Source organism: Balaenoptera ricei, chromosome 1, assembly GCF_028023285.1.
Source record: "Balaenoptera ricei isolate mBalRic1 chromosome 1, mBalRic1.hap2, whole genome shotgun sequence".
Classification (NCBI taxonomy): domain Eukaryota; kingdom Metazoa; phylum Chordata; class Mammalia; order Artiodactyla; family Balaenopteridae; genus Balaenoptera; species Balaenoptera ricei.
This window is the reverse complement of record NC_082639.1, coordinates 108,526,180-108,551,104: the sequence shown is the minus strand read 5'-3', so window position 1 is coordinate 108,551,104 and position 24,925 is coordinate 108,526,180. Positions and strand designations below refer to the sequence as shown.

Genomic DNA, 24,925 nt, shown 5'->3' with positions numbered 1-24,925 from the left:
CACTTCATCCCAGCTTACCCTTCCCCCTCCCCGTGTCCTCAAGTCCATTCTTTATGTCTGTGTCTTTATTCCTGTCCTGCCCCTAGGTTCATCAGAACTTTTTTTTTTTTTTTTAGATTCCATATATATGTGTTAGCATACGGTATTTGTTTTTCTCTTTCTGACTGACTTCACTTTGTATGACAGACTCTAGGTCCACCCACCTCACTACAAATAACTCAATTTTGTTTCTTTTTATGGCTGAGTAATATTCCATTGTATATATGTGCCACATCTTCTTTATCCATTCACCAAGATGGAACTTATAATACATCAAAATACTGATTACAGTTGTCAGAGCTACCGCTGTGTTTTATACCTCTTTGCTTTTTGCACATACTACTCCCTCTGTCTAGAAAGCTGTCCCACCCCTCTCGCATTTTATCTAGTGGAACGATGCATCTTTTAAAACCCAACTCGCTCTCACAATATTCCTCTAGGAATTTATTTGTTTACATGTCTATTTTCCATGTAAGCCTATGAGTTTTTTGAGGGCACAAGTAATACATGAATACTTTCTTTTTGTAAAAGTTTTAAATAGTGTACATAAAGCTCAAGTCTTCCTTGATTCTTCTTCTCCCCATTAGTCTTTCTAGAGATAACAATTTGATCAACAGACATTTATTAAGCACCTATGTGCCAGGCACTGTTCCAGAAGCTGTGAATATAGCAGTAAGTGAAGTAAAAAAATTCTGCTCTCATGGAATTTATATTCCACTGGGGGAGGAGGGATGATAAGCAAAATTGATAAGTAAAATATAATAATAATGGTGAAAACATATCACTTACTATATGCGAGGTACTATTCTAATGAGATAGAAACTATCCTACTTTACAAAGAAATTGAGGCACAGGAATCAAGTCTTATATCTTGAAAGTGACCAGGTTGGGATGCAAACCCAGATAATCTTGTTCTCTTATTCAAGAGAACTCTCTCTAGTATGTTAGATGACTCTCTCTAGTATGTTAGATGAAGAAAATGCTATGGAGAAAAATAAAGCAGGTTTGAAGGAGACTTGGAGGTGATAGTGGTGGTGTGAGATTTTAAATCTAGTGGTCAAGGAAGACCTCACTGAGAAACTGACATTTGAGCCAAGACTTGAATAAGGCAATGGAAGGCATATCTGGGAGAGGAGCAAGTGCAAGGGGTCCAAGGCCTGGTATGTTCAGGGCACAGAAAGGAGGCCGGTGTGGCTGGAGTGAAGTCGGGTAGTAAGAGATGAGATTAGAGCGATTAAGGGAATGGGATGGAAGGGAGTGTGAAGATGAGATCATGTAAGGCCTGGTAAGGATTGTAAGAATTTTGATTTTTACTTTAAGTAAGATGGGAAACATCTGGAGGGTTTTGTGCAGAGATGTGACATGCCCTGAATTACATATTTTCTCAGGATCGCTCTACTGCTGTATTGAGAACAGACTATAGGGATTAAGGGTAAGGCAGCTGTAATGATCCTGATGGGAAGTGATGGTGGCATGAACCAGGGTGGTAGTGGTGAGGGGGCCTCAGATTCTGGACACACTTTGAAGGGAAGGATCACAAGATTTACTGGTAAATCAGGATGTAGGTGAGAGAAAGAGGGGAGTCACGAAGACAACAAGGTTTTTGGCCTAAGAAACTAGAAGAATGGATAAGTCTGAGGGGTATTATATTTAAGAAGAAATATCAGAAGCTTGGTTTGATCATTGTTAAATATGGATGTTTATTAGACATTCAAGTAGAAGTGTCAAATAGTTGGATATATAAATCTGGAGTCTGGGGGAGAAGCTCAGACTAAAAATAGAGGTTCTCAATGGGGAAGGGTGTGATTTTATGCCCAGAGGATATTTGGCAATGTCTGGAAACATTTTTGGTTGCCATAACTGCTGGAGTGCTACTGGCATCTGGTGTGTAGAGGCCAGGGATGTTGCTGACCATCCTATAATGCACAGGACAGTTCCCCACAACAAAGAATTATCTGTCCTCAAATACTAACAGTGCTGAAGTTGAAAAACTCTAGACTAGAGATGTAAATCTGGGAGTCATTAGAGGATAAAATTTAAAGCCATGAGACTAGATGGGAGTGAGGTGCAGACAAGAAGAGAGGTAGTCCAAGGACAGAGTTCCAGGGATTCCAAAAACAGGAGAAATGAACAAAAGAGACAGAGAAGGAATGGCAAGTGAGGTAGGAGGACTAGGAGAGTACAGTTTCGGGAAGCTAAGTGACAAAAGTCTTTCAAAGTGAAGGAACTGATCAACTGTGTCAAATGCTGCTGGTATGTCAAGTAAAATGAGTACTAAAAGTTGACTCTGACTTTAGCCATGTGGAGATCCCTGGAACCACAACAGAAGCAATTTTGGGGATTGATGGGCATGAAAGCCTGAATGGAGTGGCTTAAGAGAAGAGGTAAGGTTTAAAAGAAGATGGAGGTTTAAGAGAATATATAAGGAGAGGAATCAGAGGCAGTGAGTAAAAACAAGTCTTGAAGAATTTTGCTATAAAAGAGAACAGAGAAATAGTACAGAACGTGGAAAGAGATAGGAGGTTAATAGAAGGTTTTTAAAGATGGGGAAAAAACCTAGCATGTTTCTACGCTTCTGTGAATGATCCAATAGGGTGGGAAAAACCCATTCAGGATTGAGAGAGGAGCAGGTTTGGAGTGATGCCCTGGGGTAGGTGAGGGGATGGAATCTGGCGCCCCAGTAGGAGGGCTGGGCTTAGCCAGGAGCATTCTCCACTGTGATGTGAAGGCAGAGGATAGCAGCAGTAGTGGGAGCCGTGGAAGTTCTCTTCTAATGACTTCTCTTACCAGTTAATGTACACCTCGAGTAATAGCTTCTTGATGTGTGTATCCTTAGTATAAAGTAGATGTTGAATTAAGTATTTGCTGAAGGAATACATGAATCAGATTAATATTTTTTAAAGAAGTTAAGACCTCAGCTTAAATGTCACCTATCGTGCTACACTTTTCCGAAATATTCAACAGCAATTTTGTCAGGAGTAAGCAAAAAAGGCTGGCATTCAACATTTATGTCGGAAAATATTAGGAATCTCACACACACAGATTATCTTGCTCCTCACTGGATGTATATACTTTACCCAGAAAGAACTCATTATTTCTCAAATGGGCAGCACCTTTCCCCACCACCTCCTGTCCTCAATTATGCTGTTTTCTCAGTCCTGAATGCTCTTTCTTCCTATGGAAATCCAACTTACTCTTTAAGGTCTAGCACAAATGCTATCTCCACTGTGAAGCATTTCCTGATTACTCTGCCAGAATTAATTATATCTATTTTGGATGCATTTTATTTAACTTACATACATTAACACTTCTCAAATTTCTGTTCCTAAGAACCCGTAACAACAGAAGACAATGAATTTATTAGTCCTGAGGGTACAGTCCAAATTGGTTTACCAGCTTACATCTTTCTTTGAGGTCTGGTATTTTGTTTTAAAAATACATAACGATTTTGTTACTTTTCATAAAAGGACCTTTTACATTTCAACATAAACATATTTTTGATAAGGAATTTACCAGTTAAATTATTTAATTCTACCCCTGAACATCCCCTCCCCCCAGCAATTCTAAGAAAACAGACACTCCAAAAGATGTGTCATGTTTATTTTGTGCCTTTGTGTGTCCCTGGTACTAATCATATCCTCTGAAGTTTCTCACAATCTTTAGCATGCTAATGTGAATATCTCTCCTTTCCAGGAGGATACAGTGACTTTTCCAAACTTAGCTGGCTAAGAATCTTTTAAAATGGAATATCTATCAATATCTCCCCAAACAAATTTTCTATAGAACAGACCTTGGGAAACACTGAATTAAGATATAAAATATTTCCTTGATTATAACCAATTCCATTGAGGTTACTTTACCCCATGATACTTTCTTACAAACAGTGTAACTGCCTATTAAAAAACGTAGCTACTCCTTCCCAGTTCCCACCTTAGTACTGGACACCTGATTTATGAAAAAACAAAAAGCAAAGCAAAGCAAAACAAATAAATAGGAGCCCTTGGTCCTACTTCCTCTCCCCTTGTGAAGAAACAGGACAGAAAAGCAACCAATGGGATTCTGCATGCACCCAGCACCGTGCATGTATCATTCATTGGAGTATCATGGGAGGAGAAAGGATTATCCTCATAGTCCACAGGGCAAAAGATGGACTCCTCAAGACTGAACCGCCTGTCATATCAGTTACATAAAGATATGAAAGGAGGTTATCATCTGAGAATGAAGAGAGCTACAGATGTACTTTCTCACCACTGGGAACATTCAAGACCACGTCAATTTGTCAGAGCAACCACAACTAGAGGAGTAGAATGGTGACCACCATACCAAAACAAACAAACAGCCCCCCCAAACCCAACAAGAAACAAAGCTCCAAATAACCTATCTGTAGCAAACATGATTGTTGAAGACTCTGTGCAAGTCTATTAATTATAGAGGTACTGAGTCTGGAGGCTTCAAAGGGGAAATTCGTGTGAGCACAAATGGAAATCAAGCTACTACAGCTTTTTCTCCAAAGACCATAAAAGTCACCTGGAAATTGGACTACAGTCAGAGTAAATGTTACCACTGCCCCAGTATATTCCTACCTGGCATAATAATATAATTCTGCTCTTGAATTACATTAAAGTAGCTTTCAAAACAAGTGATTTGGAAGTATGGGTGACAATAGAGGTGGTGACAATGAGTATCCAAAGTCTTTTTTACTTTACTTCCCCCAAATGTAATAGTAATAACAACAGTAGCAGCAAGCAACACATATTAAGTGCTTACCCTGCACCAGATTCTCCTCTAATATTTTATATATATCACCCAATCATCATAACAATGATATAAGGAGCTATTATTACCTCCATTTTACAGTTGAGAAAACTGAGGCCCAAAAAAGTTAAATAATTTGCCTAAGTTCATACAAGTGGACATATGACAAAACTAGGATTTAAAAAAGGTAGTCAGTCTCTCACTAGAGCCCTTGCTCTTAATTGCTGTGCTACACTGCCTCTTAGAGCAAAGAGTACAATAAGGTGATTTATAAATAACAGGTCTCGTTCAAGCCCAGAAATTCTAATGATAATCCTAGTGAAAGAACGTATGTCCTAAAGGATGCATCATTCAATTGGGGAAGGTAATACAGTTTTGCAGGACTGTGTAGAGGATAATCAACTACATACTTTACTACTTAATAATCCCAAGGGACATCAAATTGACCTTTAAAAATTTGTAGAACATCTTAATATTTTTCTCATCATTAAAAAACATTAAAATGTAGATAACATAGGAAATAAAGAGTAAACGAGTCACTCGTGTGTCACTACACAGAATTAGCATTTCTGAGCTTTTCCTTTCATTTAAAGTTTTTTGTCTAACCCTAAAGTTTTTGTCTAACCCAACAAATCCTGAAACAAATATGCAAACACTGGAGAGGGTCTTACATACTACACAAAAAGGCACATCCTACAAACTTGTAAAAGATAATATCATTTTCCTAAACTGCAACCTTCTGGCTGCAAGAGACAGAAACCCATTCAAACTAGCTTAAGCAAAAGAAAAAAAGTGTACTCAACGACATGGGGGTGGGGGTCTATCACTGAACCAGTGTAAGATCAGTGCCTCATAAGAGGCTGGAATCTGGAACTGGAGGCTGCTTTGAAACCAGACAGTACATACCTCTCTGACTCTGTCTCTATTTCTGACTTTTTCATTTATTGGTCTCTTCTTTTAGCTTCGCATTATTTATCTGCTTTTTTCTTCTTTCTTTTGAGTTGAAGTAAAATGTTTTTTAACTAATTTTCTCCATACAAATTGATGATTTTTTTCTTTTCTTTAATCTATTTTTTAAAAATTATTAGTTTTATTTGTTTATCTTTTGGCTGCGTTGGGTCTTCGTTGTTGCGCGCGGGGCTTTCTCTAGTCGCGGTGAGCGGGGGCCACTCTTCGTTGCAGTGTACAGGCTTCTCATTGCGGTGGCTTCTCTCATTGCAGAGCACGGGCTCTAGGTGCGTTGGCTTCCGTAGTTGTGGCTCACAGGCTCTAGAGCACATGCTCAGTGGTTGTGCCGCTCGGGCTTAGTTGCTCCGTGGCATGTGGGATCTTCCTGGACCAGGGCTCAAACCCGTGTCCCCTGCATTGGCAGGCAGATTCTTAACCGCTGCGCCACCAGGGAAGTCCCAAATTGATGATTTTTAAAATTTGTTTATTTTTAAGAATCAGGAGCAGTTAACTTCAGGGTTGAAAGGGCATGGTGTGAAGCTATGAACGTAAAATTTTTCTGGCTGGCAAATTAGTATTTAAGCATCTTAAAAATGTTAATATTCTCTGATGCAGTAATTTCATCTCAACATTGCTAGTAGCGCATTGAATCTAGGACCACAAAAATCTGAACCTGAATTCTAGCTTTGCACTTCCTTGCTATATGACCTAAGGCAAACTACTTAATTGTCTTCTCTTAATGTTCCAGTTTCTTCACTTGAAAATTGGAACCACAACAATATTACCTTTCGAATCACGAAGATTAAATGAGATAATATATGAAATGAAGTCAGCAGATTGGCATATAGTAAATGCCCAATTACTATTATCCCAAGTGAACAAATGGACAAGTGTGTAAAGATGTATATAAAATCATGTTTGTTACAGCACTGTTTATAAGAGTAAAAAAATTATAAACAATGAATATCAAAAAATATTTGTTTTGTTCACTGCCATATATCATAGGTGCTCAATAAGTACTTGTTGAGTGAACAAAAAACAGGATTGGTTAAATAAGTTGTGGCACAATTGGACAATAGAATGCTATTCAGTTATTAAAAATGACATATATACATATTTTCACTGGAAGTACACGTATAGTATATTCCACTTTATTTAAACATACATGTGTATACATTAATAGGAAAAAACCTAAAAGGGCATACATCAAGATGGTTGACATTTCCAATGGTGTGATGGTGGTAGTATGAATATTTTTATTACCTTATTTTTGCTTAACTGTATTAAATTTTTTTCCTATAAGGATTACGTATTGATTTTGTAACAAAAAGCTATTTTTAATTAAAAAATATGTTTCAATGTACAAATAAATTGGAATCAGGGGACACAGATTTGAATCTTGGATTAAATTTAGTTTTTTTAAAAAGCATCTTGTTAGAGTTATTCATTTATATGCCTATTTCTCCATTAGACACTGAGATCTTTAACGACATAGAATATGTCTTCATATTTCTAACACCTTGCACAGAACTTTACACATAACAGCGCTCAATAAATGCTTGTCAGTGACAGGTGATACACTACATCACAGCTCTTGGCAATGGTGTTTTAACACTTTGGTTACAGGAGAAAAGTAAACTCTCCCAAAAATCTCTACCAAGAGATGGTAGATGGTGATGGTTCCAACAGTTTCAAAACTGATTCTGAAATACCTACAAGTGAAGAAGTGTCCTCTGAATTCCTCTTCCTTTGAAATGTAAATTCTGTCACAGGATCCTAATTTTTCAGTAAATAATTCAGAGATCAAACCAACTCGTGGTTATAGGAGAAGGTCCAAGTTTCTAGTGTTACTTGTTTAGGTAGAAATCTATAAAGAACCTGTTGATAATATGAATCGGCATCCTCCCAGCTTCAAATCTATCTACAGAAATTCAAAATGCCAACTGTTTTCTAAGCTCTAAACTGTACTCTCTACAAAAAAACACTCATGTCCTGCCTTTGTCAGAATTATGTTATTACCAAAGCTCAGGCATCATCTCGGGTAGTAATGAAACTAACAGCTGCCACTAGTTAATCATGTTAGTCATTTTTATCCAAAGGGCAACACTGTCTTAAATCTCATTCTTAATTATCTCTGGATGACAGAAATCTTTAAACAAAACTAAATGATTCCTTACTTTTATACTGTTTTTTCCCTGCTTTGGTTTACAATATTTTTTAGTAGGCAGAAAGCTTCACATATTTTCCATTAGGTAAAAACATATTTTGCTATCTTATAAGTGACATTTATAAGCAAGGGATTTAAAAAAATTATAGCTAGATAAATCTTCCTAAAATATTATTTCAACTGAGGGCCCAGATTGGAAACAAACTGAGTTCAATTCCAGCTTTGCCACTTACTAGCTCTATGACTTTGGACAAAGTACTTAACTACTCTACGTCTCATCTGAAAAATAAGGTTGATGATAATAATAAAAATACCTACCTCACTGGGTTGTTATGAGAATTAAATAAAAATTTAATGAATAAAGCAGCACTATCCAACAGAAATGCAAAGCAAGTCACAAATGTGAGTGGCTATGTAATTTTAAATGTTCTAGTAAGCACATTAAAAAGGTAAAAAGAAATAAGTAACATCAATTTTAATAGCATATTTGACTTAATCCATATATCTAAAACATTATCAACTTAAAAAATTATTAATGAGATATTTTACACTTTTTGTGTACTAAGTCTTTGAAATCCAATATGTATTTTATACTTGTGGCACACCTCAAACTAGACTAGCCACATTTCAAGTGTTCAGTAGTTACAAAGGCTAGTGGCTACATTTTGGATAGCACGGGTATAAAGTATTAAAACCGTGTCTAACACATAGTATATGCTAAATAAATTTTCCTTCTTAGTGTCATCATAATCCCCTCTTAGGAGCTGCTATGGATCAGTGTTTCTCAAATCATGTGCTCGTAACACCAGCTAATATCTGGTGGTTCTAGGGCATGTCACTAAATAACACTGAAATACATAGTAAGAAAACGATTTCTTTTTATCTTTTTAGCTTTCTATCTTTCTAACCATATCAAGGAAAAAATGTCAGTTTGGTACTACAGTGCTTTGTTTTTTAAAATTTTAATTTTTTAATTGAGATATAATTCATAGGCAATAAAATGTACCACTTTTAAGGATATCATCTGATGATTCTGACAAATGTATACAGTCATGTAACCATCTCCTTGATCAAGATATAGAACACTTCCAACACCTGAGTTAGGGCTTCTAAAAAATCAAGAAACTAAAAAAAAACCTCAGTAACAACAAGGGCCATGAAGTCAACCCCATGCCCTTGAATATATAATGTCAAATTGCTTTCCAGAAAAGTTATGGATTTACACTTCTACTAGCAATATTTGAGACTGTCTCACTGTACATTTATCTTGAGGAAATATTCAGAGATAGGACAAGGGTTTATCAATATACAAGATGTTTACTGCGGTATTTATATCAAGCAAAAAATTGTAAACAATCTAAATGTCAAATGGTAATGGTTAAACAGAGATACATCCTTAAAATTGAAACTATAGAGCCATTAGGATCATTTTAAGTAATTTTAATAACATGGTAAAATGTTCTCAGTATAATTAAAAGTGGGCAAAACAAGTACAAAACTTTATAGACAATGTAATGTGATCCTTATTATGTCAAAAACAAACATAACACACACAAAACTCAAAAACCTTCAGGTAAAGAAAAAAACACTAGGAGAAAATATACCAAAATATTAACAGTGGTTAGCTCTGAGTTGTGTGGTAGTATGAATGATTTTGACTATTATATTTAATTTTTTTTATTACAATGACCATGAATTACTTGGGGGGGTGCCTATTTTTCTTCATCTGTCTTTGCTAGTTAGAGAGAAAATAACTGAAAAATGAGACCATTAATTATTGTGCAGGCTTGTTAATGAGGGTTTATTTGAATCCAGTAGTGTTATAGAGAACCTACTATGTGTAGTCATTATTATTGGTTTGAAAGGGAATCTGGCAGTAAGAGGATTGTTGATCTAGGGTTACTTTTCCTCCTTGTGAAAAGTCTTAAGAAAGTACTGAACTGACTGACAGCACTGGGAAAGACTAAAGAGCTCTCTTCATCCACAGTTCAGGCAGGGCTCAGGTAATGTTGGCAGCACTACTGACTAATACATTCACCTCACCTCCCTTTTCTACTCCACTTCTATCCTGTTTCTGAGAAGACAGAGGGATTTCTTCTATTGGGAGAACAATTCCATCCGTACTGATCTGGTTCTTGGCCTCTCAGCTCACACAGCTAACCTAACATGTCAACTGCTGCCAGCAAGGACCAGAACTCTTTAACACTGATTGACTTGTGAAGTGATAAGGCAAGCCAGCTCAAAACCCAAACCAAGATGCTCATTTATTTGCAAGGTACGATCATGTGCTTCAGAAACACAACAAGAATAATGACTCAGTAGGTGAATACGTAATGGGTATAGTTCATTTATATATGTCTAGGAAACTTGCATTTTTATAATAACCCATATTCATTCTGAATATTTTAAGATAAATAATACTTCTCAATTCATATTAACTTGATCTCCACGGTGATTCTGCTAAAATATAAGTCAGATGCCATGGTTCTACTCAAAACTCTACAATACACACAAAAACTTGTACACAAATGTATATAGCAGCATTATTCATAATAGCCAAAAGGTGGAAATGACTCAAATGTCCATCACTGACATATGGATAAACAAAATATGGTATTTCATTTCACACAATGAAATATTATTCATCCGTAGAAAGGAAAGAAATATTGATCAGGCTACAACATGGATGAACCTTGAAAACATTATACTAAGTAAAAGAAGCCACTCACAAAAGACTATATATTGTATGATTCCATTTATATGAAATGTCCAGAACAGCGAAGTCTATAGAGACAGAAAGTAGATTAGTGGTTGCTTAAGGCTGGGGGATTCTTTCTGAGGTGATGAAAATGTTCTAAAATTGACTGTGGTGGTAGTTGCACATATCTGTGAATATACCAAAAACCAATGAATTGTATACTTTAAAGGGGTGAATTGTATGGTATATGAATTTTACTTCAATAAAGCTGTTAAAAAAAACCCCAATGTCCTACAATGCTCTCTAACTCATAGTGAAAACCAGTCCTCAAAATAGTCTACAAGGCCCTCCACGATCAGGTGCCTGATACCTCCCTGACTGCAACCCCAGACTCTTCAGTCTCCTTGAACACACTGCATGATCCTGCCTTAGGACACAGCGCTGCTGTGCCTGAGATTCTCTTCCCCGCATCTGTTTTTGGCTCATTGCCTCACCTCCTCCAAGTCTTTGCTCAAATCTCTTCTTAATGAGCCCTTTCCTGATACCATACTGAGTAGTGTGACTGAACCCTACTGCCTCTATGCATTACTGATTTCCCTTCACCTTGCTCTGCTTTTTTCCCCCATAGAATTGATCATCTTTGATTTACTATAAAATATACTTATTTATTAAGTTATTGTTTATTTCTGTCTCTGCATTAAAATGTAAGCTTCTTGAGGATTAGGATATTTGCTTTTATTCACAGAGGTATACCAATATTCAGTAAATATTTGCTGAAAGAGTGAATGAACTATTGACTTTATGCTCTTCTCATTTGTTCAATAAATGTTTATCTATTCTAGAACTCATAACTAGGGCAATATTACTTCTGACTGTTTCACAAAGACTTTGGTGAAAATATTTGTGGTGAGTAGAACAACCCATGTCATATATAATTTCAGAAGTTGAAATTTGACTTATTCCCCGCTAACTGAGTATCTATTAGGCCAGTATGACTAATGAGACAAATGAAGAGGGAAGTAGTAAGGGCCAGGGGGAAGTATATCCATAAGATGTGCAAATACTGACACAGGAGATGACAGTCTGCACACTGCAAACCTGCATGGACCCCAGAGACATAACAGACTAACTGCTTAGGGCAAGCACTTGCATGTGTTCAGGCCACTGCTGAATCTATTTACCTAGATCCTTTTTCAGGGCAGGTTCTCTGCTTTGAAAAAGGCATGAAAATTATGTCTGTAAAGAGGTCCCTGTGATCAGTTACTATCTTTTATTTCTTTGATTTCATTATGTATAAAAGGAGAAGGGAAAGCAATACAAAATTCATATTAAACTTCATATGGCTATGGAGAGAGAAGAAAATATTGACTACCTCTCTCCATTCAGAAAGCAGTTTTATTAAGAATGTTGCTAAGGAGATAATTAGTTTCTGCAAAGTTCCTTGGTGTCTTAGCAAACACACACCATCTATTTTAAATAGTGTTTAAAGCTAAACAAAGATAATTACAATTACACATCATCAGAGCAGGTCCTATAGAAACAACTCATATAACTACAAAAGGCCTGTAGAACTCTGTTTCACTGTGATCAGTGCTTGAAGCACTGAAAAATATTGTCACAAAAGAACTATTTTAAAGAAATAAGGTACTTAAGAGAGAGCAGCTGAAATTAGAACTCTAAATGGCAAGTTGAATTTCAGATTCAACTAATGTATATTTCCTTTTAAAATCTAAGGGACATTTTAAGTAAAACAAAAAACTTAAGAAATAAAAAATGTTAGAATTTTCAATGCTTTCACAGAGAATGACAACCACATTTAACATGGAATAATAGTCCTTTATTCTTAAAAATAAAGCAGATATTTTATAATTAAAAAAAAAAACCTCTAAGTGACATTTATCTTCAGCTACCTCCTGGCTTAAAACTCAGCTTACTTATACACAGGCCCTATTCTCTCACCAAAAGTTACTTTCATTTCTGGAAATACATACGTCAGGGAGGGAAGGAAAGAATTGCTTTTCATTTTTTTGTTTTGTTTAACACAGATTTTGTTTCAATTCACAGTGAAGGCAATCACAATGTATTTTAGAAACAGAAGGTATCCCAGGATGAAGGCTGTTCAAATTGCTACATGAGAGGTTCATGTGATTTTCTAAGATGCAAGAGATGAGTTTTGACCCATCTACCTATTACATTAAGTATCTTGCTCCAAATCGTAAACTAGTAAGTGGTAGTGCTGGGATCTGACTGCAAAATAAATCTGTCATAATCGCAGATTTTATTTAATACATCAGGGAAATCAAGTGACCTGTATCACAGAAATATCTTGCAATAGGTATTTCCCACTCTGGAAGGATAGTAGCTTCTATATCAGCATATAACACTCTGAGCTACAAGATATGATTTCTTTTTTCTTTTTTTTTTTCAGTTGCACCGCAGGGCTTGCGGTATCTTAGTTCCCCAACCAGGGATTGAACCCGGGCCATGGCAGTGAAAGCGCGGAGTCCTAACCACTGGACCGCCAGGGAATTCCCAAGATATGATTTCTTTTCTGCTTATTGCAATGCTCACCAATCCAGATCTTTGTGGGGCATATCATATTTTACATAATTCCAAGTATAAAAAGAGGGAACGGAGCTTCCCTGGTGGTGCAGTGGTTAAGAATCCGCCTGCCAATGCAGGGAACACAGGTTCAAGCCCTGGTCCAGGAAGATCCCATATGACGTGGAGCAACTAAGCCCACGAGCCACAACGACTGAACCTGCATGCCACAACTACTGAAGCCCACGTGCCTAGAGACTGTGCTCCCCAACAAGAGAAGCCACCGCAACGAGAAGCCTGCGCACTGCAACGAAGAGTAGCCCCCACTAGCTGCAACTAGAGAAAGCCCGCGCACAGCAGCAAAGACCCAACACAGCCAAAAATAAATAAATAAAATAAATTAAAAAAAAAAAAGAAAAGCTTAAAGAGAGGGCACTCATCATGGCACATCTAAAAGTATACTCTGTTTCCTGGTTGCCATAGTCTCTCAAAATAATACTTCTGTATGGTAGAGTTTTGAGGTTAAGGCTGTGTCTTTGTCACTTATTCCTTTGGACTTTTAAGAAATAATCCATGTATTACATAGGAAATTGCACAGACTCCCACAAAAATTAAACCCTAACAATTCACAGAAACAAATTGTTCAACTTCTCCCCCCATATTTTATTGCTGCTCACAGCAGTCCTACTATATGCAGGTATAAAACTGAGTTTTAAAAAATATTAACCTTCCCATTTACCGAGAGTCTGGGATTTCAATATGTATTAAGAGTTGTGAACTCTTAATTACTTAACAGTCTAATAATACCCAAGGTAAACCACATTCATCATGAAAATTGAGTCTTTCCTCTAAAAGTTCAAACTGTTGCTTTCAATTACTTAAGCCTTTACAATAACTGGACTCTGAAATACAAATTGCACTATCTTTTTACTGATAGTGAAAAATTTCACTATTTACTTATTGCTGGAGGCTATATATTTATGAAAGTAAATTTAAAAAACCAGATTTTGGAACATTTATGTATCACAAATATTAAATTTTTTCCAGGTTGGTAATTACCATAGCAACACCCTCTTCCTAAAAATTTCATTGATCGGGGACCAGTGAACAATCCCATTCAAGATTTTATTGACCCTTCTATTGCTTAAGGATATCTGCTCAAATGTAATTTAGTGTACTGCTTAGCATATTGTTAGGTCAGACAAAGAAATACTGAGCTGGCTAGTTGGAAGAATCTAGTGTAAAGCTTTTACAAAGCTGCCTTACTTTTTTTTTTTTTTTCTGCCTTTCTTAATTTTACATTAAAGATTATTTTCTCAGGACCTGGGACACTAATTTAAGGAAAAACCTAGATGTTTAGGTTCCCCCCCCCCATTTTTAATAGTAAAATGCAGTTTTATTCACAGTACTATTAATTAGCCAAACACATATATGCATTTTTATTTGTATGTAATATGACTAAATTACAAAGAAATATATAAAAATCTTTGCCAATCTATCTTTCCATCTAAATCCAAAGTATTTTCAAAATTGAGATACAGATGTTTAGTTTTAAACATCTGTTTCAAGTTAAAGAGAAAATGCTATAGTTCTTTTTTTTTTTTTAATATAAATTTATTTATTTTTGGCTGCTTTGGGTCTTAGTTGCTGCACGCGGGCTTTCTCTAGTTGTGGTGAGCAGGGGCTACTCTTTGTTGTGGTGCGCGGGCTTCTCATTGTGGTGGCTTTTCTTGTTGCGGAGCACGGGCCCTAGGCGCGCAGGCTTCAGTAGTTGTGGCACGTGGGCTCAGTAGTTGTGGCACGTGGGCTTCAGTAGTTGTGGTGCACAGGCTCCGCAGCACGTGGGATCTTCCCAGACCAGGGCTCGAACCCGTGCCCCCTGCATTGGCAGGCGGATTCTTAACCACTGCGCCACTAGGGAAGCCCGCTATAGTTCTTAAGTATGGGCCATGGGGCTACAAATACTCAGTGGGAAATATTAACTCGCAGAAAGATCATTTAAAAGTCAATTAGTGTGGGCTTCCCTGGTGGCACAGTGGTTGAGAATCTGCCTGCCAATGCAGGGGACACGGGTTCGAGCCCTGGTCTGGGAAGATCCCACATGCCACGGAGCAACTAGGCCCGTGAGCCACAATTACTGAGCCTGCGCGTCTGGAGCCTGTGCTCCGCAACAAGAGAGGCCTTGATAGTGAGAGGCCCGCGCACCGCGATGAAGAGTGGCCCCCGCTCGGCGGAACAAGAGAAAGCCCTCGCACAGGAACGAAGACCCAACACAGCTAAAAATAAAATTAAAAAAAAAAAAAGTCAATGAGCCTTTCTGAATTCTGATATTAAAGCCTATTTAAAAGCAGATAATTATATATGCATTCATGAGAGAACTCATTTAGATTAAGAAAATAAAATCCATTATGCCTATCTAGTAATAAAACATTTTGAACACTAAATTATTAAATATTATTTAGAGAACAATACAGTGTCAGGCATTCAAGTAATACTTATGAAGGAAATGCATAGTGATTAAAAGCATGGACTCTGGCTTTGAGTCTTGGCTCTAACTCTTAGTAGCCATGTTTACTTGGGCAAGTTATTTAATCTCTCTGCCTCAGTTTCCATATACAGAGTGGAGATAATAATAGTACATACCTTATATGAGGATTAAATGACTTAATATATGTAAAGTACTTAGTAAAGTGCCTAGCACATAGTAGATGCTCAATAAATATTTATTATGATTATTTTTATTAGCAGCAGCAGGAACAAAGGGAAAAACTTGCATAAAATAGTTCTGATAGTATTGTGTCACTCTGTGCTCAAAATTATTTAATGGTACCCCACAGACTACTGAATTAGGTACAGAATCCTCAGTCTGACATTTTAGGATGCACGGTTAAGCTTCCAAATACTACCTAAGAGTTTTCAAATTAGAGTAAACTTCGCATAATGTCATTACCATTTTAAACTTTTCCAAGATCATAACCACACTTATACTTCGACTTCTGAAATCAAGGCCAACTAGATAAGGCGAAATTAAATAAAACACATAGAAATGCTGGATAAATAATGACCTACATACTTTTAAATGAATAGCTTTACCTCTTAAGAAATTAAGGGAAATCTCCAAGAGTCATCACAAAAAGGGAACCAAAATTTAGGTTGATAAGTATAAACCAATGCTTGCGACTACCCGATAGGTATATGCCAATGTTCATAATATGCCAATGTTCATAAACAAGGGCACTGTATTTTAACAGCTGCAGAGGGTCAGGAGACAGGGCTTAGGCCTCAGTAAGAAAGGGAATTAGAATTAAGACTCTCGCATAATGTAGAGGCCCCTCACTGAAAAGAGAGAATAGAAAAACAAAAATCTTCTATCTGCACAGGAAGATGACAAGGAAACTTGAAAATAAACCAGTATAAGCTCTGCATGGTTCAGGAACCCTTCAGTACAGAAATTAACATTAAAAAAAGTTCTGAACTGATAATACTCTTTGGGTACCTGGCATAAATGAAAGACAAACTATGCAGAAGAGATATATCTTCAACTTAGGCTCCTCATGAGTCCTGCGAGTCTTCTTTAAGATAACTCGTAATACAAAATTACATGCAGAAATGAGCCATCATGAGCTAATGTCAGCAGACACAACAGCAGAATTAGACCTCCAAGTACTTCAGATTACAGAATTAATGTGGTTAAAGAAAAATTTGAAAAGGATTTGAAAACATGAGAAGAGAAGAAATTAATGAAAAATCAGGCAAATCTGAAAAAGAAGCAAATAGAAATTACAGGTGTAAAAATATTATCTTTGAAATTAAAAACTGAATGGACAAATTAAACACAGATTATACATAGCTGAAGAGAGAATTACTGAACTGAAATACTAATGTGAAAAAAATTACACAGAAGGCAGCACAGAGAGATAACAGGTGGATAATATAAATAAGAGGTTAAGTGAAATGAAAAATAGATAAATGCCTAACATATAGCTCCCAGGAGTTCCAGAAGGAGAGAACAGAATAATTGGGAAAAAAATCCAATATTCAAAGAAATAACAACTGGAAAATTTCCAGAAATTATGCCAAACATGTATTTTCATACTAAGTAACATAAATAAAAATAAATCCACATTTAGATACATAATACTGAAACAAGAACACCGAAGACAAAAAGATAATCTTAAAAAGAGCCAGAGAAGAAAATATTGCCTACAGATGAAAAACAATTGTATTGAGAGTAGACTTCTTAACAGCAACAATTGAAAATAGTATTCCCTTGTCTTCTTTTTTTTTGGGGGGGGCCACACGGTACTGGCATGTGGGATCTTAGCTCCCCAGGGATCGAACCCACGCCTCCCTGCAGTGGAAGCATGGAGTCTTAACCACTGGACTGCCAGGGAAGTACCAGTATTCCACTGTCTTCTGATTTCTAAGTGCTGAAAAAAACTATCAACCTGGGCTTCCCTGGTGGCGCAGTGGTTGAGAATCTGTCTGCCAATGCAGGAGACACGGGTTCGAGCCCTGGTCTGGGAGGATCCCACATGCCGCGGAGCAACTAGGCCCGTGAGCCACAACTACTGAGCCTGCGCGTCTGGAGACTGTGCCCCGCAACAAGAGAGGCCGCGATAGTGAAAGGCCCGCACACCGCGATGAAGAGTGGCCCCCGCTCGCCGCAACTAGAGAAAGCCCTCACACAGAAACGAAGACCCAACACAGCCAAAAATAAAAATTAAAAAAAAAAACAAAAAAAAACTATCAACCTGAAATTCTAAACTTAGCTAAACTAAGATATTTTTAGACAAAAACGTCAAGTTGACCAGAACCTGAAAGAACTACTAAAAGAGGTTCTTTAGTAAGAAGAATATTGGATCAGAAAGAAGGGCCAGGATGAAGAGGGGGGAGAGGCAAATATGTAGGTAAATCTAAACAAATATTGACTATTGAAAATAATAATGATTCATTTGGGGATTATAAAAACAAAGTGGAACCAATATGCTGGACAATGATAGCTTGTAAGTTGGGAGGAAGGTGATTAGAGATTCTTCTAAGGATCTGTTTGCGAGAAAGGTAGAAATAGATTAATTTTAACCACTGTTTCTTCATTCATTCAACAATTACCTTTTACGGACAGGTAAAACTAATCTATAATAACAGAAGTCATAATATTATTTTGTGTGGAGTTGTGCAAAGGAGGGGACATGAGGAATAAGGGAGGCTTCTAGAGGTACTGGTAACATTCTATTATTTGATCTGTGTGGTGGTTACATAGATGTATTCACTTTGTGCTATTTCATGGCTTATCATTTGTATACTTTTCTGTATGTAATGAAGTATGTACATGTAATATTTCTATAAAATTTATAAAAGGAAACTACTGCACAGTTTACACCAAAATAAAATTTTGATAGATTATAAATATATAACTTTAAATACAAGTCCTAAAAATAATGGAAAAAATAGAGGTTAGTATTTATATAATCTTGACTGGGAAAGAACTTTCTAAGCATGACATCAAAGGCAGAAATCACTGGTAACTTTGACTACATAAAAGTAAAAAAAAGAAAAGTTTTATACAACAAAACACTGTGAATAATATAAAACAAAAATATCAAATAGAGGAAAATATATTTTGCAAATATATAATATTAGAAAAATGGTCACTATCCTTAATTATACAGATATAATTCTTGCAAAGAATATGAACTGGCAATTCACAAACAGAAATATATAAATGGCCAGTGAGCTCTGGAAATTGACCAAGAGGTTAACTAATCTGCCTAAATTCACAAAAATAGTAAGAGGGAAATATTCAAATCCAGCCAATCTTACCTTTCAATTAATATTTGTTTAATGAATGAATGATTATATATTTAAAACTATAAGATGTTTTTATCATAGACTACAAAATGCAGGTTATAAAACAGAATGTACAATGAGGCAAATAATAATACAAAGTGAAAAGTACACAAACACCTCTAATGCCTCCCTGTGTATCTATGTATACATGGCTCAGCATGGATCTCTCAGGGTCCCAATCATTAAATTCAATTATCATGCCGTCGGTCTCTAGTTTCCTCCTCATCCTGTCTTTCCTACTTAGTTTCCAAATTAATCTTCCTAAAATACTATGACCTTCTTGTAATTTTACTGCTTAAAACTTTCAATGATTCCTCACTTTCTACACAAGAAAGTAGAAAAAAATTCCTCAGCATGGAATTCAAGACCTTCTACAATTATGGCATTCAATCAACATTTTCACTTATTACACACATTCCAGCTAATTGACTACTCGCTGTTCTTTTTCTATGTATGTTGCCTGTAGCTTTCTGTAACTTGTTCATGTGGCTAAATCTGCCTAAAATGTACTCTCCCTCCATATGTCCATTTTTTATCCAAGGCTCAGGCTATACACTATCTTCTCCATGAAACATTTGCTAGTTTCTCTTAGCCACTCTGAGAATCCATGGCTCTTTTACCTCTCTCTCCAGGCACTTATTTTCTTATTTTTTATGTTCTATCTTTCCTAATAGACAATGACTTACTTGAGGCAGGATCTTTATCTTCTTCATCTTTGTATTCTTCTTACTAAATATTTACTTAATCAACTTAATGAATGTACTTAATCAACAAAACAGAAAAACTCACAGAATTCAATAGTATTATGTTTGGGTATCTTTAAAATGCCAGTCTGTTCCTTGAACATAGGAAACAAAACTGTTAACAGTGCAGGTTGGTCATTACTCTCCAGGTCTTTGACCGAATTAAGTGATTTATGAACTTAATAGAGTATACATCCTTCATCTCACACAAACTCTAAATTATTCTATGAACTGATGCATTTTGGTCTACAGCAGTTTGGTCAGCACTGGCCTTACTTTTCCTAGATAAAGGGAATTTAAGCCTTCCTCTCTGGGAAAGGGGAAAGAGTTATAGGACTGAATGTTCTCCCTTACCTTTTCGTGTTATGCACAGTGGTTCCCCCCAGGACAATCCTCACTCCAGGAGTGGTACGGTTCAGGTTATAAACTGTTAGAGCCTCTTCATAGGTGGCTCCTCCAATTATAAACACAATGATATCCTGAGGTCTACAATAATGAAGGAAGTTAATATCATAGGATAAGGGGGAAAAAAGGCAAAATTTGCTGTTACTATCATATACAAAGTTTTAATTTCTGAATCTTTCTTTTTTGGTAAAGGAAGCAGAATTAAAGCAGAATAGAATAAAAGGTTTAAAAAAAGTTTTAATTATCTGAAATTGGCAGGAAACAGAGCAGGAAATGCTGAATAGTGATTTGCTTTCTGTTTATGAGCGGATGTCATAATTTCTGTGCTGTGGATTTCAGAATAGCACAATAGTATTTGCTGGAACCAAATGTAGGAATATTCTTTTATATTCAAGAGGCTGAAGAGTACTTCACTGTGATATGGTATCAATATAGCAGTAATTTATGCTTGTACTACACATCTCCTTTCATGTATAAGCCGTTCATCAAATACTTAGTACAGTGTCATTACAATGGCCTCTGTCCAAGGACCTCAAAGTATTTTGGAAAGTACTGGTATATTTGGATGTCCCCATAACACAGGAACAAGAAACATTTAGTATTTTGAGTGCAAAAAAAGAATGGGATACATAAATTAATGGCGCTTCTAGAAATCCACCTCTTCTTAAAATCTTTGTTCCTCAATCCTTTGATAAACCAAGAAAAAGAAACCATGGAAACAAACAAAAAACCTGTGGGTGTAGTTTTGATACTGGACATGCTGACGCATCAGCTCAGTCACTAGCCTCATTTAGGTTGCACTGTGTAGTTTTACGGTGTTTCAACCTTTATCAAAATAGCTTTATAACAAAAGTGAGTGGTCCTCCTATTAGATCCTTCTGAAGATATGAACAAGAAGGAGATCACATTATTTTCAAAACTGTTTAAGTTTGCCTTGTTTTTCTTTTCTCATGCCACCAAGAGAAGATAAAATTACTTAATCTTAGTAGGCAAATAATTTTGTTAAATCACTTACTGGCCATTATTTAAAATGACATCAAGCAGAAGCAACCATTTTGGAGGTTATAGCACAAAACTAAATAGAAATATCTTTAGTCAAAGGATGTACATGCTTATGTATAAATCATGGAAAAAAAACCAACAACCAACCCTACATTTCCTTTCTGTTTGTCTCTCTGTCTCTTTCTAAAACACCTTGAAGGAATCACTAACTGAGAGAGTATTTGTTCTTGTGGGACTTCATGAAAACAGAATCAGATGTTGTGGCTATTTAAAAATGTTCTGGTGCAGCCACTATGGAAAACAGTATGGAGGTTCCTCAAAAAACTAAAAATAGAGTTGCCATATGGTACAGCAACCCCACTCCTGGGCATATATCCAGACAAAACTATAATTCAAAAAGATACATGCACCCCTATGTTCACAGCAGCATTATTCACAATAGCCAAGACATGGAAACAACCTAAATGTCCACTGACAGATGAATGGATAAAGAAGATGTGGTACATATATACAATGGAATACTATTCAGCCATAAAAATGAATGAACTAATGCCACTTGCAGCAACATGGATGGACCTAGAGATTATCACTTACTAAGTGAAGTAAGTCAGAAAGAGAAAGACAAATACCATATGATATCACTTATATGTGGAATCTAAAATATGACACAAATGAACTTATTATGAAATAGAAACAGACTCAGAGACATAGAGAACAGACTTGTGGTTGCCAAGGGGGGGAGGGGGGATGGGGGAGGGATGGACTGGGAAGTTGGGATCAGTAGATGCAAACTATTACATATAGAATGGATAAACAACCAGGTGCACAAGGAACTATGTTCAGTATCCTGTGATAAACCATAATGGAAAAGAATATAAAAAAGGATATATATTTGTATAACAGAATCACTTTGCTGTACAGCAGAAATTAACACAACATTGAAAATCAACTATACTTCAATAAAAAAAGAACTTAAAAAATAAATATAAGAATGTTCAGATAATCTCTGAATTGCAGAGATACCCAACAAAGGCTCCCAATAATGAAGGGGTGGTTATTTTGCAATTGATTTAGCAGAGTCAATTATGACATTTCTATGTGAACTTGGGACTTAAAATCATGCCTTTGAAATGCTACTTTTTAAGACAAGGTAAGCTTCATTCGAATCTACCCACCTGAAACAATGTATTTAGCATCACGATGCTTTAAGTGTTCCACAGTGTTATATATTCTACAATCATTTTTTGTTACTTTAAAATATACTGTTTTGGGGGCTTCCCTGGTGGCGCAGTGGTTGAGAATCTGCCTGCCAATGCAGGGGACACGGGTTCGAGCCCTGGTCTGGGAGAATCCCACATGCCGCGGAGCAACTAAGCCCGTGCGCCACAACTACTGAGCCTGCGCGTCTGGAGCCTGTGCTCTGCAACAGGAGAGGCCGCTATAGTGGGAGGCCCGCGCACCACGATGAAGAGTGGCGCCCGCTTGCCGCAACTGGAGAAAGCCCTCGCACAGAAACGAAGACCCAACACAGCCAAAAATAAATAAATAAATAAATAAATTTAAAAATAGAGCAATAAAGTCATCAATTAAAAAAAAAAATACTGTTTTGGGAGGCAGAAGCAGTCAAGGGTAGCTTAGGGTTAGTGTTAGGGTTAGGGTTAGGGTTAGGTTACAGCTTAGGGTACGGGTTCGGGTACGTGTAAAAAAAAAAAAAAAAATATATATATATATATATACTGTTTTGGGGGCTTCCCTGGCAGTCTGGTGGGTGGGACTCTGTGCCTCCACTGCAGGGGGCCCTGGTTCCATCCCTGGTCAGGGAACTAAGATCTTGAAAGCTGCGTGGCACGGCCAAAAAAAAAAAAATTATAAAGTAAAATATCTGTTTTTGACTAGATAAATGTTTGCACATGGTATAATATAAAAAAAGGGCATACTGTAAAAAAAAGTAAGTTTCCTTCTCACCTCAGTCCTCTTGCACCCCAGTTTCTCTCTAGAGGCAAATACTATTACTCATCTCTTATGAATATCCTTTCAGAGATACTATGTGTATATACATATATTTACAAATTTACATATTCATATTATAAGATACATGCATATGTATATATATTTAACATATATTTTATATACAGTCTATAAACTGCATTTTATATACAGTTGTGTGGACATACTGTGCATTTTAAATTTTGGTAGGTATCTCCAAGGTGTTCTACAGATGTCATTCTACCAGCAATTCAGGAAAGTGCCTGTTTTTCCACATCCTGTCAGTACTGTGTATTATCAAGGCTTCTGGTCCTTTCAAACTAAGTGGATCACTTGCTCCTCCTCAATACTTTCTTTACTTGGTTTCCAGGACATCACATTCTTTTGGTTTTCTTCTTACTTCATTAGTTGACATTTTTCAGTATCTCTTGATGGTCTCATCTCATCTCCCTGATCTCTTTATTTCTTTTCTTTTCTTTTTTTTTTGGCTGTGTGGGGTCTTAGCTGTGGCACACAGAATCTTTCGTTGTGGCACGCTGGCCCTTTGTTGTGGTGTGCAGGCTTCTCTCTAGTTGTGGCGCACGGGATTCTCTCTAGTAGTGGCATGTGGGTTTTCTCTCCCTAGTTGTGGTGCGAGGGCTCCAGAGCGTGGGCTCTGTAGTTTGTGGCGCGTGAGCTCAGTAGTTGTGGCATGTGGGCTTAGTTGCCTCGCGGCGTGTGGGATCTTAGTTCCCTGACCAGGGATCAAACCCACATCCACTGCATTGGAAGGCAGATTCTCTACCACTGGACCACCAGGGAAGTCCCTCCCTGAACCTCTTAATGGTAGAGTGTCCAGAATCCATTCACTGGTCCTCCTTTCTTCTTGATCTACACTTACTCCCTGTATCTGTGTAATGTAGTAGCTACTAGCCACATATGGCTATTTAAATTTAAATTTAAATTAATTAAAATAAAATAAAAAATTCAGTTCCTCAGTGGAACCAGCCATATTTCAAGTGCTCAATAGTCACATGTAGCTAGTAGCTACCTTATTAGATAGCATGGATATAGTACATTTCCATCACTGTAGAAAGTTCTATTGAACTGCACTTCCCTAGATGATCTCACCCAGTTTTGTGGTTTTTAAATACATTTATCTGCTGATGACTCCCAAATCTCTATCTCCAGCCCAGAATGCTCTCCTAAATGCTAGACTTAAGCATCTGTCTATTCGACATTTCTACTTGGCTGTTTAGTTTATTTCTGAATTCGGCATGTCCAAATCCCTAATCCTCTCTCCCAAGCTTGTTCCACATATAGCTCTCCCCATCTTAGTGGATGGCTAACCTATCTTTTCACTTGCTTAGGACAAAACTTTGGAGCCATCCTAACTTCTCCTTTATGGCTGCAGATATAGTGAGAGGAAGAGAGGGAGAATCTTGAATCTTATAGGCCATGGGGGGATCACCGAAGGGTTTTAACAGGTTACCATGATCAAACTTGCTTTTCTGAAGGATAATTTTGGCAGCTATGTGAGAATGAATTGGGGGTTGCTGGTGGGAAAACCTGGAGGACAAAAGGCGACTGTTAAGACTTTTGGGAAGATATGATAAAAGTTGGAACTAAAGAAATACCAGAAGTGGAGGGGTAAGGACTGGATATAGGAGACACAAAAAATGTAGACTCTTCATTCAGTAGTTGGTCAATGATTAAATGTGAAGGATGAGGATAAAGGAAGAATCTGTGATAACTTTAAGTATTCTGGTTTTGGTGACTAGGTATAGTGGTTTAAGTGTGAGAACAAAGAAA

The 24,925-nt window shown here is 36.9% G+C and overlaps 1 protein-coding gene across 5 annotated transcripts in view; it reads right to left on the bottom strand.

The window, feature by feature from the left end:
- The window catches only part of VPS45 (vacuolar protein sorting 45 homolog), a 68,037-nt gene that overhangs the window by 4,503 nt on the left and 38,609 nt on the right, over positions 1-24,925 (bottom strand). For 4 of the 5 annotated variants that reach the window (XM_059929928.1, XM_059929915.1, XM_059929911.1 and 1 more), the window contains one exon: positions 20,096-20,227. The exons of the other annotated variant lie outside the window; for it this stretch is intronic. In XM_059929928.1, the coding sequence (XP_059785911.1) occupies positions 20,096-20,227 (132 nt within the window). The remainder of the gene's footprint in view (positions 1-20,095; positions 20,228-24,925) is intronic. 5 annotated transcript variants of the gene reach the window in all.